Here is a 21,158-nt window from a genome sequence, read left to right as displayed (position 1 = left end):
ATAGGTGTTTGCATTTTACTTTTTAATTTGGTGAAAATAAAGACAGAAATGATGGTGAAAAATCTATGTAAAAATTACATAGAACCCCGCTTAAGATTAGTTTCGTTTGTATGGTAATCAAATCTTATTTTCTGAAATTACCTTTGGGTAAAAAATCCAGAATGTGTTCACAAGAAAAATTATGGTACCTTGCAAGCCGGTGCGGTGACCACGCACACCGACATCGCCCGGTTAATAATTACATTATACAACCAGAGACACTGAAATGAATACACGGGATCGATACACGTAAATGTGCTATGCACGATTGATATTCAGACGATAAATCTTTGGACACCGGGGTGGAAAATGATGAATATCTCCCGTAAATGATTTCGTATAAAGAAACCAGATGTGGTTCCTTGCACTTGAATATATATTTTGAACAGATATGATAGTCGTTAGTTTGCGCTTTGAGAGAGTAGCTTGCGTCTTGAGCTGAAAAAGTAACCAAATTTCAAGATTTTAGATAGCGCAGCGTAGACCCTCGTGGAGGTAGTCTCGGGCCAGACTGTATGTGGCTATCACGAACATACAGGATCGACGAGTGTAGGAGACTATCGTATAGACAGTCTATAAGCAGATGACAATGGCGAATGTATGCTCGCTGACCGTACAGAGGTCAGTCACAGGCTAATGTCATTAGCCTTAGTCGGATGTCCTTCAGCCCACTATGCATTTAAAAACTATTAAACAATGGCCATGCGTGGCTGTGGATTCAACCTACCATGGCATTTTCTGCCATGAAGATATCGGGGCGATGTCACTGTGCCACGTGCACCGAAGTCAAAATGGGATCGATATATTGTGTTAATTCTATATCCGTTTTGTTGGAGTTATGTATATATACAGCTTCAAATCATAAGATGGCTACTTATGAATCGGTGGAAGACTGGTCTAGCTCATTGGTACTATAGTTCGATAGCTAGCCATGATAGCGGCAAGGTGTGGCATGGATTCGATCAATGCCCTCTTCTGCCAAACTAGATTCCTTTTTTGAACATTTCATTTTAGGGAAATTGGGCTGGGCGAATTTATGTATGGCGTACGGTGGTGTATGACAGGGGGGTGAATATAATATCAGTTTATATGAAACCAGGGATATGAGACAATCTCATATCCCTGATGAAACTTATCCTGCGACCAGATCAATGAAGTTGAAACAGACAAATAACTCGTCATTCAAACAGCAACAAGTAGTTTTATATTGAATTTGCCTGATAGATTTATTGAATTCCAACATACAATGAAATCATTCAGGAATACTGATGTATACACAGCTAAAATGTGCGTATTTCAGTAGTCAATCTGACACAATGATACATACATAGGCACGTTACGTAATATATGAGCGGACTAAGTGAAAATTCACAATGCAACTTGACTTTAGATCCCCAAATCATTAATTAGTATCAATTAATCACACTTTTACATACAATTACACATTTAATTCTACATATATCTTTGCATAAAAGTGACATAAGTCACATATATATAATATTCAATCAGAGTATGATCCGTCGAAATCCCCAATTTTAAATACTTCAGGTTGTCAATGAAGTTTTTGTAAGAGATTCGACACCTGTTGTTGATAATGAAAGAGATAGCACCACCAGCATAATTATTTGCTTTCCATGTACAAAGGACGTTTACTTAAAGATCCATTTGTTTCAGTTGTATAGAATGGATCTTATTAGCAAAAGGCCCGAAGTATTAAAACCTTTTTCTCGGTTTTCTGTGACAGGGCCTATAAATGTTATGAAAGCGCGCACAATATGCATGGTTATAATATGCATGGTTATAATATAAATCTATAGGAATAATGGGTATTAATCTCTCTTTTTGTAAATTTTTGACAAACTTCAGGTTTTGTACTTTTATTACAAAGATAGGAATATTAAGTGTACGCTAATTTGCTCGATAAGAAGAAACGGGCCACTATACAGCGCTGAAGCAGTGCATTATTTTATCTCGTGTTTAAAAAAAAAGTGTGCAGGTGTGTGCGATTGATAGCCAACTTATTGGCCTATACTTGTCGAACCTAGTAGTTTGCCTGTTATTGTATTTTGTATGACTTAAAAAATGAATTATACTGAACTTGTCGAACCTTCTGACCATGGATATGGTGACTTTAACCTGAATACTCCTATATTTTGAATAAATATTGAGTATAAAAAGCATTTTGGCTGGATTTCAAAGCTGTGTTGACCATTACATTTGAGTATAATGTAAGTATTACAAAAACATAAAACAAGTATCTTTGGTTACAGTGCAATACATGACCAATTAATAAAGAAATCATTGCTACGTAGATTGTTATGCCTTTCGCATGCTGAGCTATAATATAATAGGGCTTTTTACATTGGTTTGCTAAATATGAAATGTTGACGACTAAAATAATAATAAAAATCCCATTTTTTAAAATGAAAATATACGTCCATGATATGAGTGCTTTATGAGTATCGCACTCCACTTGTTTGGCGCTCTGTATAGACCTATATATTTACGTATTTTAAGTGACTATAAAATTACAAGATTGTGCAATTTTGCAAGAATAAGGTGGAATATTTCGGACGTTGCGATTCCCATACGACGTAATCGTACGCCCGCCCGTCTCACTAGTATTCAAAATCACTCTCATGTTGATATATATAATATCATGGTATATGTATGTACTGGACATTAATCTACTGAAATATTTTTATATTTTTTACCAACCACATTATTCGGGAAGCACGCGGCATGTTATAGTCAAAATCAAATACACGCTAAAAGTAGACATAAGACCCGGGCAAGAAGCCATGGTCCGTTGAATATCTTGTTGTCACCATCGTGTGACATTATGTTGTATAATGTTCACAGCATCATCATGCGGTATGAACGGACGTATGAACGGGCGTAATGCGCAAGAAATATGGAACATCGCAACGTCTAATGTGCATACTTGGCAGAATAACTTGAGTTGTACAAACAATAGAATATATTACACGTCTCTTGAGTTTTCACCTGTTTGAAGCCACCGACTAATCGCAAGATTATGACTTAAAAGGGCATTTCGTGATCCACAGCCTCATCCCCCCCATTTTTCTCAAAATTTTTTATACCACTGGAAACCTCTGGCTACATAATGTTTATGTACCAAATATTTCTTGCAAATTAATTCGTTTAGCAAAAATATCGTCTATTTTGAATTTCGTTCTGGTAGCCTATGGAGCAGTGTAATACACATAATATGCATAATTCGCAAACGCAAAATCGGAATCAACTGAAATTTTGGGAATAAGCTTTTTTCGTGGATATATACTGAAAATGTCATAAAAAGAGGATACTAGGATCACGAAATCCTCCTTTAAGCCTCAAAATAATTGCTAAATGTATGTTTAGTCTAGTCACTTATAATAATTGCCAATAAATTGAAAATCAGGAACAATTCGTTGATCGCATATTTTTGTCTATTATTTTGATGTTTTTTGCACGAATGTAGGCAATTTGTGTAAACCTTACAACATATCCAATCCTGCACCAGAATTCGGGTTATTTGAGTTCTCCAAAGGTTCTCAATCTAATTTGGTAACCGTGAAACTTTGGAAATGTTACACCTTTTACAATGTTTTACGCGCATACGGTAAAAGGGTGCACCTCCTTCGTAAAAAGACACGAGACTTATCGGTTTCAGCTACCGTGTCTCCAATCTGTAGCACTGAAGGGTTAAACAAACTTCGTACCATGCAACCACTATAATGAAAGACAGAGATAAAAAGACTAGACAGAAAATGCCGTACTGCGCAGGTCGACAACCAATCGGCGCGCCTTTGCCCTGACGTCAGACACGATTTAGTCTTTTTTTTTTAAATCTCTGTCTTTCATTATATAAGTGAGTTTTCGTTTTCGACAACCGTGGGTTCTGAGAGACTGCGGCCATTGAAATTGATTACTACGACGGCGTCAATTTATACCGTCGCAGAATAATCCGTCGTCCAAAACGAAAACTCGCTAATATTAATTTAAATTCATGTCATCGTCAAAGAAGATATAAAACGTGTTCCCTATAAATTCCGACTTAAAAAATGGTTGCAAAATTAACAATTAAAATGATGTCATAAATTGGTGGGCATGCAAGTTTCGTTATTTCAGATTCGTCAAAAATATTAATTGTCGATTCGGAAAATTATATATTTTTTTCAATTGTTATAAACATATATTGTTAATACTATAATTAAATGAATAGGGATGTAATTGGTAGTATGACCGACTTTGGCAAGGTAAGTTCAGTTGGATAAATGTCATATTTGATTAATTACAATGAAATCCAAATCATATTGTGAAATTCACTGAAACAAAAGTTTCTCTGGCTATCCTTACAGTTCAAAGTTCAGAAACTTTTCATGCACACTTAGTACCATATGTTAGGGTATAGCATTTAAAAAAACTTTCATTGCCAGTTGAAAAAAATAGATGTTCATTCATTTAAAAACGATTAAACATTTTTGCTAGACATCTAAACGCACACTTGTAACATCGCCAACTTTGATTTCCATAATTGCCAAGAAGTTGCACCACTGTTTGCGAAATAGTAGATAATATACAGAACTAACAGTCCAGCACACATTTGTATTAAAGAAAGACAGTTAGGCCTATTATAATTTGTTATGCAATGCAAATGTGCATAACACACACTGATTATTAAAAGGGGTTTATTATACATATATAAATGTATAAATTGTTAACACAACAGACATATTAAAAATCACATTGCTTTGTTAACTGGAAATGTAACAAAGTAACTCATGTTTTATTGCCCGTTGTATAGCAAATGGTTGGCATTTTCAGTGGCAATTATATATACATGCATATTCCTATCAATCTTTAATGGTAGATCTATCTATCGTGATATTCTATTATGAATACCCATATCGCAGTAGTAATACGGGAACCCTATACACTCCTCTTGCATAAAAAAAATCAAATAAAGATGCATGTTACTATTTCTAGAGTGATATTTAAGCCCTAAATATCCAATACATTTCTGTACTTACCCGCCTTTCAACTCGATCAAAACTGACAAGTATTTTCATTAAGGCGATATTGTTTCACATTATTCAATCATTATCTCTCTGGTAAATACTTCCTTTCGTTAGCAAACCAGTTTCATTCATTTAAACATGTGATTTATATCATTTCACCATTTTTTTCAAAGAAGTTTTGTTATATTGAATGGTGAATTCAAATAATAACATACAATTTGCTACGGTTATAGTACTTTTGATTACACTAACTACTTCGACACATATTTTATTAAGACAGTTCAACTACAAACATTTATTCGTACTGTGATCTCATTTGGATGAAGTTCGTTAAACATGGAATTGCACTTAAATAATTATCATAGTTTTTTTAAATAAAATGGGAGAAACTATCATGTCCACTCATAATTATTTCTTTTACTTACAGTTTGTTATATACAATAATTTGAAAAATAAAAACGTGCCGATGTGATTATACAATAATTTTACACATTATACACGTGAATGTTGTCTTTCCTCTGCGTCCTGTTTTCTCGATTTACATCGATTCACCAATACTGTACAACCTTAATCATTACCTTTTGTTCAAAATAATATTTTAACCAAAAAAGGAGGCCTATACAGTATATTTTCCAACAAAATGTCGGGGCAAAATTCAAGTGACCTGCTAATGCATTCGTTAAAGTTGAGCTTAGTACAAGCATTAGGCCTATGTCTATAGACATGATGCTTGTCTACATACTCTTATATAATTAATGAATTATATAATTAATATATAATTAAAATGCCACTGAATGCTCCACTTCATTCATAGTACACATTAGGGCCTACTTTGAAGCACTATATAATAAAGCACACCTGGACTTGTACATAGTAATGCTGTTAAAACATCGCCAACTTAGAAAACAGTCCTGAAACTCCCATCTATATATCATACATCTAAAAATAATGAAATGAGTCTCCTTGACTGAATTTTGCAGCCATGTTCTTTGAATACTGCTTAAATTTCAAATGTGAACTGCATTGAACTGTTTCGACACCATTTGGTCGTAACATAATGCAACCTCGTTTTGGAAACGCCAAGCCTCGTTAAAAATGAATAAAATGGATTGCAACATACATCATATTTTCAACAACACTAAACAAGAAAACTAATACAAAATTTTATCTTTTTTGTTGAGAGTCTTAGTTCTTGTCAGCCTAGTGGTTTGTGTACTAGATCATGCGAAATGTGGTTAGCAAAAACTATGCATTATGCATATAAATTTGGCGACATTGGCATATTAGGCCTACTTGTTGTCGCTCTTTCACATAAATCATTAGGCACGACCTGCTCCGCACGCATTTATATCAAGGTAGTCGTCACATCTTCTATTGTTTGTTATGTTGAGGACTTAACTTTTAATTGGTATTTTTGAAGAAAAAGTGCACATAACGCATTTTTTTGGGGTGGGGTAATAAATATGTGTGTGAAAATTGGCATTTTCTAATAGACGAGAGTACAATATTTCACGTTTTGGTTGTAATGTAAATAGAACCAAATCGCGCTCAAGTCCAGTCTAAACGGAGATCTCAGCAGGATAAAGATACCATCATTTTCTCATTGCTATCTTTACCGGATTGTGTGTGTATGATGTTTCAAGTTTCACAGCGGCGAAGCTCGGGTATCATAGCTCGGAAAAAGACGGGCAGCGCGACGACGCCCGTCCACCGTCTTTTAAAACACTCTTTCTAATGTCGAAAATGAATATATGAAAAATAAAACCTAGTTTGCTCGTCATTTCTATACTCAAAGAACACATTAAACATTGGAAAATGTAACTTCTGGTGTTACGTAACCCTAGACATATTCTGCGGAAAAAAGCTCTTCCATTTCAACAAAGATATGGCGAGGTGGAGGTGGTAGTTTAGTGAGGAAACTAGATTACGACTCTTTTGCTGTGTAGACCCAATAGTCTTTAGGAAGTGGTATACTGGAAAAGTACGACTACTGGCAAAAACATATCAAAGAATAAGCATACCATACGTCACAACAAACATAATACGGACATCGTTCATCCCCTACTTAGCATTTTTGCCTGGGTAAATGAAAACCTTAAAATTGCATCGCAATTACTTGAAGGGATGAATACCATCAGCATCAATGAAGATATGACATTTTTCAGCAATTAGCGTCTAATCAAACGTCGCGAGAAATGTTTGATCGTTTCATAGACTGCATGACAACCCGATCTAACTCGATACACACCCGGCAAAGCTACTAGACAACATATAGATGTCAACATGCCATATAACATTATTGTGACAGCATATTAAGGATGAATACTTAAATATAACATAAAACATACCGTATGCAATGAGAAAGTTGAAAATCACAGGGCATATATCCTGAACTGTCTGTGTGAAGCGAGCTTCTAGCATTAACAGCAAGATGATTCCAATGTAATATACTCTCACTGATTCAAACAAATAAACTTATCCGGTTTGTAAAATATCATCCAATAAATTAGGTCTCCAGAAATAATATCACCATGCAGTACTGATGAACATCAAAAGTATTCCACATAATAATGTAGTTCAAGTTGGCACTATGTGTTTGATACGGTCCGGCTGACACAAAAACTTGCAACTGTATCCGTCTCGGAACAGAAGTGGAAAGTTTATAGTTGATGTGAGTAATTTAGCTTCTACTGTAGTTACATGAACCGCACGACGCAGTGCTGCTGCTGCATTAACTTTCCAAACTTTTTACAGTCTCTGCAGCCGTCTTTACAACAACCACTTTTCAATTGGCATATCAAGTGGATGTTTCCCGTCGTAGAGCCTTGACCTTGGAGGGATGTTATAAGTTAAGCGATCATTTCCCTTATAGAGTTGAGGTTTTTGTCTCCAAATTCTCATCACATTCCAAACTGAGGGATGAATGGGAGATACATTTCAAGCTGTAAAATTGTGGATGTGATGTTTACTTGAAATCCACACCTGGCTTTGACTGTATGTTTGAATATATCATATTGCCCTGCCTAATTATGTGTAACGATATTGCTTTGCAAATCACCCGTGCTCATTATACCTGAGTAGGTCGCCCTTTAAGTAACCCTCATATCTAAGACATCAGAAAACAAGCTCCTCACATTTCGACCACGGGAGGACAGAAAAATGTATTGGTGAAATAGAGGTGATCTGGAATTGATTTGTTGCTATTTATATCCAAGTTTGTTTGAATCCAATGCAACATTTTGCTAAGGTGTTGACCCTATTATACCTGTATAGCTTTGAACCCTCTATGGTCTTGAACTGGGTGGAGGAAGTGAATTTTACCAGTATTGAAACATACATTGATTGATATGTAATCAAACATTGCAACAACATGTATAGCACCTTTTATCATGTTTTTAGCTGGGCTATGATGATGATCTCTACAACAGTGTATACTGTGTCACCTTTTGCTCTGCACAATAGATGGTTGGTTTTGCACAACATCCTTCTGGCTCAATAGTGACAGTTCTGGCCTGAAGCTGACCCAGTTATATTGTGATAATGCAGAAGCCTCATAGTCCAGCTATGGTGCCAGAACCGCCCTAGTTTAATTGTAGGAATGGATTTGATATGTTGCTTCTGTATTAAGTAATGTCCAAATAGTATTTAATAAGAGCATCATAAAAATCACCTGTGATTCTAAACCGATACACATTTCCAGTGTCCAACTCGGGTTGAACCAACCCCATTTAATAAGAAATCCCTCAGATGTTCATGAGGCTTTAAATTTCTTTCAAACAGGTTAAAAAATAAACCATTGTTTGATACATTTAATTGATGGTGCAGATCTTTCGCTCTCTCTGTCTCTCTCTGTCCGCCCTGTTTGCCTTTCATACATCTTCTGAGCTTGGTATGCCTTACTTTGGTCCATTATTCTCTCCTCTTATACTGGAATCATAAACATGTCAATAACTTGGTCCTCATACAATCAAATGAAATACACTACCCGTACCTACTTGTATAACCCGTCCCATACCTATTGTTAATTACCTTAAGTAACCCACTGCAAATTAACAAACAACAACACATTATACTACATATGTAAATAGCATGCTGTATATGGATTTAAACAATTCCCTTATGTAGCTAAGATCAGACCTTTCTTCATATTTTAATAAACAAACCTTCCATTAAATGCCATTCCATGTATCCCCTTAGCAACTTTTTGTAAACGAGCTAGTACAATGCCTTTTTGATCAATATTTTTTCGATATTGAAACAATTCATATAATTTGACTTCTCAAAAACCCATGAACATAGCAAAAGATTGCAGGTTTTTGATTTTGATATGTTATATAGCTGAGTGAAATAATTGTATTATTAGCTTGAAACTGACAAGAAATTTGTTTTTGTAACATATATTATTATATAGGCCTACTTTGAAGATATGATATAATTTGTTAATGTTTGTTGGATAGAATTTTGTAGTTGTGAGAAATGAAACAAACAGATCTAATCTCATTGCAGGTCTGCTGATATGTTCTTGGTTTTGTGAGAATGGGTCATAAACGCATCAAAAAGAAAGTCCTCACTTGATCGTGTGGTCATAGCTTTGAGTACAATTAATTATAATTAATAATATTCACATGAATGTGTTGTTAGCTGCAACATGATACTCTACTTGTTATAAAGAAATCAGAATAACTGAGAAATTAATGAGTGAATGACATTTAATGCATTTCAAAAAGTTGTAGTGTGATTTACTGTGTTAACGAATAGGTCTAACTTGGACATGCAAAATCAAATGCCGTCCAGATTGAGTACAACAGTCACCATGGCCAGTTACTGATCAACAGCACATGCCAAGAGTCACTCACTTCAGGTGAATGGAACATGTTAGGGACTTGGCTTTGTTTTACACAAATGTGGTACCTTACTGCAGCTAACAAAATTCTTATGGTGTTCGAAATTCAGTATGACCCCCGGGGTATGACCACCTATACTGAGAAGTACAGCGCTCTTTTGCTGTAATTGACACAAGCGCCCTATTAATAAGCAACATACACAGAGCTTTCATGTGCGCCGCTCTGCGCTGACCAACACTTTGACACATAATCGACCAATCAGATTTATTGGTTTGCTGACTTTCAGACAATTGAATTGGCCAATCAGAACAACACCTCCATGTTTACGCAGTGTATGCTCTCAAAATGTAAACAACTGCTGTTATTCTCTGCCAGCAAGGACAATCAAGTGGGACTTTTTTCATGTGTTTATGTTTTGTTTTTGTTTTATTTTACTTAAAACAAATAGGTGAATGGAACATAAAATATTGAACTTATTTCATGTTTCAAAGTCAGTATCTTGACCTCAAATAACAATATTCATAATAGAAATAATATAAAAACAAGTGTGTGACAACATTTAACTTTGGGAATAAACAACATAGAAGTACAACAGACTTTGGTGCAGCATATAATAGAATATCAATTTGGTTACAACAGAATCAACAATTGGATTTATTTGAATATTATAATGCTGACACTGCAGAGCACATCAGTGGTGTGGACTCATCAAACTCAGCTAGCAAAAGTTATTATAAAATATGAAGTTGTGGCTTTAGATTAGAGGTAAATGCTGCAAACTTACATCAAGTTTCAGCTATTTTAGATGGCAGGATAATGATGATTAGAGACGTAATCAGTCTCTGTAGCAAACAACAGCAACACTGTGTTGGCATAATGTATGCAAATTTATTCAAAATGCTGTATCTGTTTTGTGATTCCACAAATCACAACAGCTACAGTTTGACATCATACCCACATTCACTTCACAGTTTTTAACAGTATATAGCATTTGTGCTATTGGACTTTGGTTGCTTCTTCTTCAAGAGTTTATTTCTGGTATATCTTCTGTCACCCCCTTACAGGGTGATACTTTATTTCTGGTGTATCTTCTGTCACCTCCTTACAGGGTGATACTTTATTCCTGGTGTATCTTCTGTCACCTCCTTACAGGGTGATACTTTGTACTCCCTTCAGAAATCCTCTTTTTAGAAACTGAAAATAAACAAGAAACAAAATACAGGTTAATTAGTACATTTGTCTACTACTTGATGATTAGAAGTTTACATTTATCTTTGCAAACTTCACTACAAAATGTGTTTTGGAAATAAATACTTTCTATAAACTTTCTATAAAAATGTTTGTTGTCAACTTTGAAAACCAAATTAGCACTTAAAACAACAACTTTGTAACCACAATTTATTATAGTAACATGCAACACTAAGCACACCTGTGATTCCCCATCATATCTGATCAAACAGTGTTCAGAATTATATCCATCAAGTCATTTACAGCAATTCAAAATATAAAATCACACAATCACTAACATCGTAATCAATAGAATCTACTAATATTTCATGACCAAGTTACATTAATAAACTGATACATAAAGTAAGACACATTTGTGAGAAATCATGCCCTCTTCTGGGTCAAAAAAGTCTCACGCAATGAACATGAAGCTGTTAGGGTTATCTCTTGTTCAAAACTTAAAGCTTGCCGATGGATCCATGTCAGCAATATGCACAAATATTGACTTAAAAATAACTACTTGAGTAGAAGAAACATGCTATATACCAAAATATGACATAATCTCATTCCCAGGGCACAAAGTTCAACATCCTTAAAGAACACACATGGAATCAAGGTTTTATGCTCTTGCAGTATTTATATGCATCATAATTTGTGTAACTCATTCAAAATGGGAGTATGGTGATAGAAAGGCCAAGTGAATTGTGTACAGGGAATGAGAATAAGTATTTAGCAATGTTAGATTGCATAAAATGGACACATTTGACAATGACAAGCACTTCCAGTAGCGGAGCAACACAAGAAATTCAATTAGGAACAGCAATTTTCTGCACAACATGAAACAAACTATTTAAGTGACACTATGCGCAGCAATTAATGTCTATATCAAGTTTCAAACAAGACATAAATATTGCATCATATTATGAAATGTTGGATTTCTTGCAACCTTTCCACAATATGATACTTTATAAAGCATCCAAAATACAGAAAGGTGTGTTCTTTTTATCCTACATTTGCAGGCAAACATGTTAACTGTTAACTACAAGCATTAAAATCATATTTGGCATATCATAATTTTTCAAACAAATCATATTGATACCATGCATACTTTCTGTGTCTCAACGAAGTGTCATAAAAGCCAAACTATTGCAAAGCGATAAATAAAACAATAAATGCAAAGAAGATAACAGATATATTACTAGGCATGTCCACTAAAAATTGAAGTACTTTTAAATTGATTCAGACCTAACTTATTGGATGGGAATTGATGAAAGAAACATTTTGGCGTTTAAATAATCTTAATCGGACGTTTCATTCCAGAGATATGGCCTTTCGAAAGTGTCACGGTTTTATATAGGGCTGCTAGAACATGTTAAAAAGTTAAAGTCCAAAAAGGAATACTAACAGAAAGTGCAACTTTAAGGTACTTTTTCTTAATGTATTTATTAACTATCTTATCTGGAACATTATATTTGCTTATAACAACATGAAAATAAGATCATCCTGAAAATTTAATCGATTTTGTTGACATACAACAAAAACTATAAGACCTCAAAACCCATGGTTTGTTTGTTGAAACCTCAAGCATGATCATAGATGGCCGCCATGGAAAATATCTCCATAGAGGAGATGAACAATAAGTGCATTATTTCAAATGAAAAGCGGTAGTCTTAAACATTGTTCAATCTTTTAAGGTCAGCACATTTTATCTTCAAAAATTATTATATTTCATCATGGCATAAGTTTGGTAACATTAATCACTACCAATTTTGAGAAATTTGCTCCAACTCAAAGGTTATCTTTACTACATTGAGCAATACACTGTGTGCATGGAAGCCATGATGGTCCCCGGTTTTATACTCCCTATGAAATGGACATGGTAGTGAGAAGTGCATGGGGAAGTGCATGATTTGAGATGGGCAGCGGTAGGCTTAAACATTCTTAAATTTCTTAACATCCTACACATTTTGTCTTCATAAATAGTTAAATTTTATGAGTATGTAAGTTTGCTTGTCTGATTCACTCCAAATTCGGAGATAATTGCGTTTGAACACCTGATGCACGGAATGGTGTCACTTCAACCTGTTGTAGTTCTCATCTCATTAAATTATTCATTAAAAAAAGTTGATCTCTTCATGCAGGAAGGTCCTCTCTATTTACTGACCAAACAGGAAAAAGTTTGGTGAATGTTTTCTGGTGGAATCAGGAATTTCTTGAAACACCCTGATATAGGCCTACATTTGGATCAAAACAAGTATGTACGCCATTTAACATGCCTGGGATTTCTTGTATCGATCAGTTTCTCCATAGACAATACGTGTGTGAGTGCACGCACACAGTAAATGAAAAATCGTTCTAGTGGAAACTGTATTGAGAGTGGGCATCCCTAATATTACTACTTATTACCATTGAAAAGACGTATGTAGGAAAAGATCAATGTTTTTTTCCTTGTTAAAAAAAAGCACCTGGTGATGCCAATTACCCAGCATGCAGTGGAAATATCCCACGATGCATTAGTTAGAAGACAAGATAACAATTTTTGTGATACATTTGGCATCTTCTTACAAGTCACCACTGAGATTTGGATAATGTCCTAATGTGTACACCACTGGGTTCCAATTCCATCACTCAAACCCTTGGGGTCACACTCTTGTATTTTATATGGGAAGATGGTAATAAACTATAACCAATTATTAATCACAAATCTTGAATGCATAATAGGTTGGTATAGAAAGAGGACCATTTACAACTTTTTATCCCTACTCTTAAAATTGAAGTAGGCCTCTACATCATGCTGCTGTAACAGAATTGTGATTCATGAAGAACTGAGACGGCCTATTTACATCAACCTAGCAGGGCCCAAGACAATGTGAACATAATTAATAATATATGCAATGATCGGATATAAATGAGGTACGTCCAGGAAATTATGAATTAAATTACTTTATGAGGCTCGCGCCAAACTGATCAAATTGAAAGAGTGCACAATTCAAGACTCAGCGGGGATTGAACCCTGGGCCTCAAAATTGCTAGTCTAGAGTTATATAACTGAAATGTAATTCAAAACTCATTCATTTATTCTGTCCTATGCATGGGGTAGGTTGTTAGAAGGTAATTCATTTATTCATTACTTGTTCCGTCTTCATTAAAGCTTCATCTAATGGATTCCCCTCTGATATATAGCCTACCTGAGTATGTTGATACATAGGTAGAATGCCTGAGTTAACATCTCTCATCATAAGGGAAGATCTTAAAGAGACACACCTATGTTTTGACCCATATACTTCAAAATATGAAACATCCATCATGTTTTATTTTAAACTTGAAAACAAATTCAATTCAGAAGTAAAGAATAGGGTTCTGTCTACTTGATCTTGAAAGGTTGTTATAGAAATGCAGTTTTAAAGACTCGCTTTTTACACACACATGAAAATGGACAGGAGCTAGAAAACTTTTGAGACCAAGCTGGGGAGGGGCAAAGGATATTTTTATCTTGTACAGGGTACTAAGATGGGTTTTCTGAAGCTCACTCTTTTTTTTAAGGTGAAGATTCAAATATTTCCCAACTATATACAGTATCCTGATCCAAGCGTTAGTTGACATTTTGATTGAAACATCCCAGGTAAGTATATGATGCCTGCCCCATGGCCTGTATGCATAATTCCTTGTGTTTTCACATGTTATACACTGGAGGTCAACATCAATTTACCTGGGAATTAGACGCTATTTATGAACAACGAGGTTTTGTAAACATTCGCCAGTGGGCATCTAGGTATAGAGTATAAAAGCAACAAGAATCAGCTGGGATGGTAACTTTACCTGTATTGAAAACTCATAACAATCATAGAAATCTCAGAAATGTAGATGAAAGAAGACACGACTTGGAAAATGGGTCCAAAATTGGCCGGTAATTGCTGGTAGTTTGAGGGCACGATATGGTTTAAGGATTATGAGGTATGGGACTTACAGAACATATCATATTTTGTTTTCTAATCATTAAATTTTGTGTTATGGTTTTATCTGACAGAGATAGGTTTTTGAAGTGAAAGTGACCCTGTGTTTAACAGGTCTTTCTCATGATGCCTTTATATGAGGGTAAAATACTGACAACATTTTTGTCCATCTCACACCCATGGGCATATATATGGCTTTGAGAATACATAGATTCCTATTGCTCAGCTACTTCAGTGGCGTGTCCAGGGGGGGCTTTGGGTGCTGAAGCCCCCGCACTTTGTTAAAAACATGTAAATCAGCCTGTATTTTTGGCCATTTTAGTCATTAAGCCCCCCCCCTGCATAAATCTGAAAACCCCTCTGAGCCCCCCGCAGGAAAAGATCCTGGACCCGCCGGTGTACTTCATCGGTACTTTAAGAGTACCTGTGTGGGATTTCTTGAGTACACACTGAACTTAATTGGTACTGCACGACAGCAATAGGGATCTGGTAGTGTTGGTTTAGGCTGCACAAACAGATTCAACTTTTAGACCTGGGTCTAAGCATAGCATAATTATGAGTTGGACCTATGCACAAAAGATGTTTAACTTTTATTTTGGAATGTGTGTAAAGTTTTTTAAAACTTTAAAGATATTGGAATGTCATCTTTCCCTGGGTAAGATCTGACACCAGGCCAGCCCATGGCCAGCCCATGGCCAGAGGGTAAGATGAGTAGGTTTGAAGGCAAGGATTGTCTTGCAAATATGGGCTAACTTTCCCCTAGGCCATCCAATATGCCATATACAGTAGGACTAAAACCGGTATCAACTGGTCAGTTTATACTCCTATTTCCACATCTGTTATTTTTATATGCTCCTTTAAACCAAGTCTAGCCCTACAAGAGTTCAAACTCTTGTAGGGCTAGACTTGGTGGTATATTATCAAACCACTTCTGATAATATTGATAAATGCTACAAAACACTAGAATCTTGAATTGGTAGAGGGCTTTAAAATAAAAGTGTTGAGGATGTGAGCTTGTTTTGTAGCATTTGGTTGACTCTTTCATGTTACTGTGACAGGTTCTATCAGTTTGAATGTACAAAGTAGTCATGAACATTTCAAGCATTTCCTTTTGCTGCGTAATGCAGTACAACGACCACACAGATACCATGGATGGACCTGTCTTTGCTCAACCATAATTACTGTTAGGTCTGTATTATTCTTTTCAATATTTTCCATCAATTTCATAAATTGATGTAGTGCAAGTAGCAGACAGAATAATGCATTTCATATAACAAAGACCACATTCTACCCTCTTCCTCTCCCAAAGGAAACACAATTGAATGACATAAAACAGAAGAGTCAAAAACGAGCTCTGTACAAGATTATCAATGACATTTTTAGATCTAACAACATCTTTTTCTTAAGAAGCCACACACATTTCTATTCATGTTATGGAACGAATAAGATTTCTAAAATATCACAAACTTCTCATATATCAAATATTAGAAATTAGAAATTATAATTCCACAAAGATTTGAAATGAATATCAATAGTGAATTTCAATGGGAATAAAAATGATTGGATGAATGTTACAGGTGATGTATACAAATATCTTGGTAGTTTTTCAACCGTGTATGAGATCAACATAGCAATGCTTAAATTCAGTATGTCCACTATACAGTGGAAGGTGCAGAAATTGGTACTGCGTGTGTCAATTAAGTCCGACCTAACGCTCGCGTAAATTCACATCGGCGTGCACCAGTCATGCATTATGCAATGTGGAACTAACATAAGTGTTATACCCATCTGCATGCATGTCATTCTATAGAAATATACAATGTTATGAATTTCATTTTTTTGCCAATTTTAAGCCAAAAATACTATGGACTTCACCAATGGGAATCAACGTAAAGTCAGTCATAGTAAAATAGTCATCATGGTGCAAACTGAAAGTACTGCAGCCAACCTCCAGGACAGCAAGCAAGCACATAAACGCTGACAAGTTTAACACTATGTGTCCGCTTAGGTGAGCGAGGTTGCGAGGTTCAAACACATCCTGAGAACATGTACCAGCATCAGCCATATATTCAAGCATGCTCAGAGTGAACAGGCATGGGACTTTTCCACCTACATATTTATTTGCTTATGAATTCTTCATGTTCAGGAGCTTTCAAAATTCCAGCAATGTGGCAAATCAAATGCTGGGGAAATTGGCAGTCTGCTATGTCTGTCTCAGGGTGGGGGTACTGTCAAATGAGTCCAAATAACATCCAAATTTTGGCTTGCTTTTGTATCTTGATTTGGTGTCACCTGCTCAATGACTTTCAGCATTGTAGCCAATTGAGGAAATTGGTAGTCTGCTCTGTACTTCTGAGAGTAAGGGACCGTTCACAAACACTTGTAGGGGGAGGGGGGCCTGATGCCAAAAATTTTCATTGCGAACATTTTTCGGGGCCCCCCTTTACAGACCTCAAAAATTTCAGGGCCCCCCTTTTTGACATGAAAATTATGGGTCAACCCCATAGAAAAGCATATAAACTTGTTTTTTCCAGGAAAATTTGTCATTTTTTCAGGGCCCCCCTTAGGCGGGTCAAAATTTTTTGCGTCAGGCCCCCCTAACAAGTGTTTGTGAACACTCCCTAAAATGTTTTCTCATGATATTCAAATTTTGCATAAAATTACATTATTGAAGGACAAGGTTGTAACAACTATTGTAAAAATATCAAATAGCTGAGAACAAACTACATGAGTACCTTGCATGAAATATCTAAAATGTCTGCCAGGCTTCTTATTAACACCCAAGATCTCACTTTTTCTGGTTCCCTAGAAATAGATCATATGGTTCCATGATCAATTTGCTTGGAAATATGTAAAGCATTTTTTTCTGTGTCATAGCATTGTTATACCTTTAATATATCATTCATGTTATAGCTATGTCATTGTCTACAGGAACTTATACCTGGGATTCACTTATGTTAACAGTTATGATATCACTGTTTGGGTGGCAGTACAAATTTCCCACAAAATTGCATTTTTTTCTTTTCTTTTTCATGAACCAAGACAATGAATTCACCCTTTGACAGGTTGTATCCGTCAATTCATTAACTCACTTTTTCTGCAGCGTTCTATATCAATATGATCTATTTCAATGTCATTTTGCAGACAAAATAAGTAAAATCCAGTTTTGTCATATCACCAGTTCTTATGAACTTGATTTAAACAAATTCAATCAAATATTACCACAAAAATAGTATAGCTAACGAATGAAATTCTTGATTTGTTAATTTTCTGTATCCATTGCTTTCAAACTCAGAACAACTTTTAAAACAGAGGATTGAAAAAGCATCAATGTAACTGAAGAAGACCTATTTTCTTAAATACTAGGTGTCTATTTGGCAATCAGAAGCCATAAAATATCACTTTCCAAGTTGTTGATGCCGGGTCAAGTGTACTTTGTTATCTCATAATTTACACAATTAACTCTCTTCACACAGCGGCATTTGTAGACGCATAAAACGGCACGATTTTGTACACGCAAGAATGCAAAACCTTCATTATGATAAATGTACTGTTTTTGGCACAAAGAAACAAATAGTAGCACACAATTTATCTGATGGTAAATATGTAGTAGATCACTCATGTGATGAAAATATTCGGGGAAATAGTAAAATGTAGAACGCTAAATTAAATTACAGCATAGACATGACATAAATAATATCATAGATGCATAAATATCAAATTATGACAGATTAAGAAGTGTTAATAACGCAAGTTGTTTGACGGCGAAATACCAATTACAGCCTTTAAGTGAATAAATAAACATACTGTAAATACAAAATAAAACATACTGTAGAACAGTTTTGATCAATGGCTTCATAAATTTTGCTGACTTGTTGATATAACATTTAAGCTGTAAATAATGGATTGTTCGTGCTTTTCTACAGTGAGATTCTTACACGGGTAGAGCAAATTGCATTACGCGTCTGTCTCATATACTTTGTTATACATCAAACAATAGAATTTTAATTTACACATAAAACTGAGAGGGGTTTACTTTATTGGGTAAACCATTAATATGAGAGTAGAACCTGTTCATCAGTGCATTTTATTGACTATAATTTCACATGCATATTATTAGATTAGACACCTTGACACAAAACTTTACATATATTCCAAATATTATATCAAAAGGGCATTTCATGATCCACAGCCTCATCCCCCCCCAATTTTCTCAAAAAAAGTTGAGATTTTTATACTACTGGAAACCTCTGGCTACATAATGTTTATGTACCACAAATTTCTTGCAGATTAATTTGTTTAGCAAAAATATCGTCAAATTTGAATTTCGTTCTGGTATATACCAGAACAAAATTACAGCAGTGGCCTACAGAAATACACATAATCATGCATATCTCGCAAATGCAAAATCAGAATCAACTGAAATTTTGGGAATAAGCTTTTTTCGTGGATATCTACTGATACATGTCACAAAAAGAGGATGCTAGGATCATGAAATCTTCCTTTAAGTAAGATACCAATATTCAATGAAATAAATCATAAATAAGCACAAATTCCACAGAAAATTAGAAAAATCAAAGTTACAAATCTAAAACAATACAGTGTTAAATCATGTTAATGTATAGTTAATAGGCATATGTAAGATATAATAATAATTGTCTCAGATTGGCCACACAACCATTATACAATCCAAAATGGCCGACATTATTTTTGGCATAGTGCATTGTTTTCAGGAGAGGGTCATCTTGGAGAATATGCATTGTTGAATCTTGGTCTATATCTTGCTGTAAACATATACCATTTCATGTAAGTTAACCCTTTCCCTACACCAATCAAAACACTTAACACTCATCTATAGACATTTATAGTTTTTGAAAATTAAATTTATTTCAAATTACAGGTAAATATAGACCACACAAAAACACTGATCTTAAGGAAAGAACAGGCCAGACTAATTTACAAGTCAATCAAATTATACTTAGATTGAAGTACAAAGACCTGAGACAAGTTAATGTGCAGCGATCTTTTTAGAACATTTGAACTTCATGAACTTATTTCAATTTTGGTTTTTATAGATTTTATTGCTAGTTTAATTTATTTTTGGTAAAAGGTGTTTGTGCACAGTTCATTTAGTGTAAAGTTCATAATCACTGTCATTTAAAGCACAATGAACTCCATGCAGCATCAACTATTCAAACTGAAAGTCTGCTTTAAACTCTATAACAAAAATAGCAGGTGGACCTTTGCTCCAAGTAAATTGCATAATAACAGAGCTTTTGCATTTCAACTTGGCAAATATATTGGTATTTGAATTGTGATGAATAAGATGTAATTTCTCAAAATTACCAATACAATACTTTTTTACATAAAAATTGATAAGACAAGATGATTATTTTGAGTGCACAGATTACAAGGTCTCCTGGATATTTCCAAGTTACCAGCTTCCTGAGTGTTTTTAGTAATTCAAACATGCTTCCAATATATAGAACATGCACCAAATCTCAAGCATGTGTTAGTAAACACTTGAAATTATAAACAAATTGTGTATATTTCTTACCAAATTTCCTAGAATTTGCACAGTGCATACATACAGAAAACACCAAACTAATACCAATACCACAATACTGACATCAAAAATTAATATTAATATAATTATATAGAGATAATGCCATTGAAAAAAATAATATTACAACATTCACCGATTACATAAAACCATATGCACCAAACACCACCATATAGATACAACCATGCACATAGATGAAGGTGCATACTGCACAAGCATGAAGATTTACCATTTGGTAGCAAGCAGGGTGGTCAGTTAGGCAAAGCATCGATCATGCCCATATTCCTTCTTCATCATCCTGTGTTGTGTGTAAGTTTCACACACATTGAAGAGAAGTATAGCAGTCAGTTGTTGAGAGCAAAACAAGAAAATAAGAAAGTTGAGTTTTGGGTAACATTCCATGTTATATTTCAATAACAACATTATCACCCTGTTATTATGGTTATATAAACTTAATATTACATGGCAGTGGTAAGTTTTATCACAAATTAATACGTAATATTTTACA

General features: G+C 34.9%; 2 protein-coding genes across 5 annotated transcripts in view; both read right to left on the bottom strand.

The window, feature by feature from the left end:
* Positions 1-9,440, bottom strand: part of LOC140149187 (protein Wnt-5b-like) — a 177,568-nt gene extending 168,128 nt beyond the window's left edge. The window contains exon 1 of the mRNA XM_072171396.1: positions 7,412-9,440. The gene's annotated coding sequence lies outside the window, so the exon portion shown is untranslated. The remainder of the gene's footprint in view (positions 1-7,411) is intronic.
* Positions 9,441-10,372: 932 nt separating this feature from the next.
* The window catches only part of LOC140149185 (ERC protein 2-like), a 134,782-nt gene continuing 123,996 nt past the window's right edge, over positions 10,373-21,158 (bottom strand). For 3 of the 4 annotated variants that reach the window (XM_072171390.1, XM_072171392.1, XM_072171393.1), the window contains one exon: positions 10,373-11,101. In XM_072171390.1, coding sequence (XP_072027491.1) covers positions 11,054-11,101 — 48 coding nt within the window. In that variant the 3' untranslated portion in view covers positions 10,373-11,053. Of the gene's footprint in view, positions 11,102-20,879; positions 20,949-21,158 lie in introns of all 4 variants that reach the window. The other variant, XM_072171391.1, reaches the window with a different exon arrangement.

The sequence above is a fragment of the Amphiura filiformis genome, chromosome 3 (assembly GCF_039555335.1).
Source record: "Amphiura filiformis chromosome 3, Afil_fr2py, whole genome shotgun sequence".
In the NCBI taxonomy this organism is placed as follows: domain Eukaryota; kingdom Metazoa; phylum Echinodermata; class Ophiuroidea; order Amphilepidida; family Amphiuridae; genus Amphiura; species Amphiura filiformis.
This window is presented reverse-complemented; position numbering and strand designations above follow the sequence as displayed.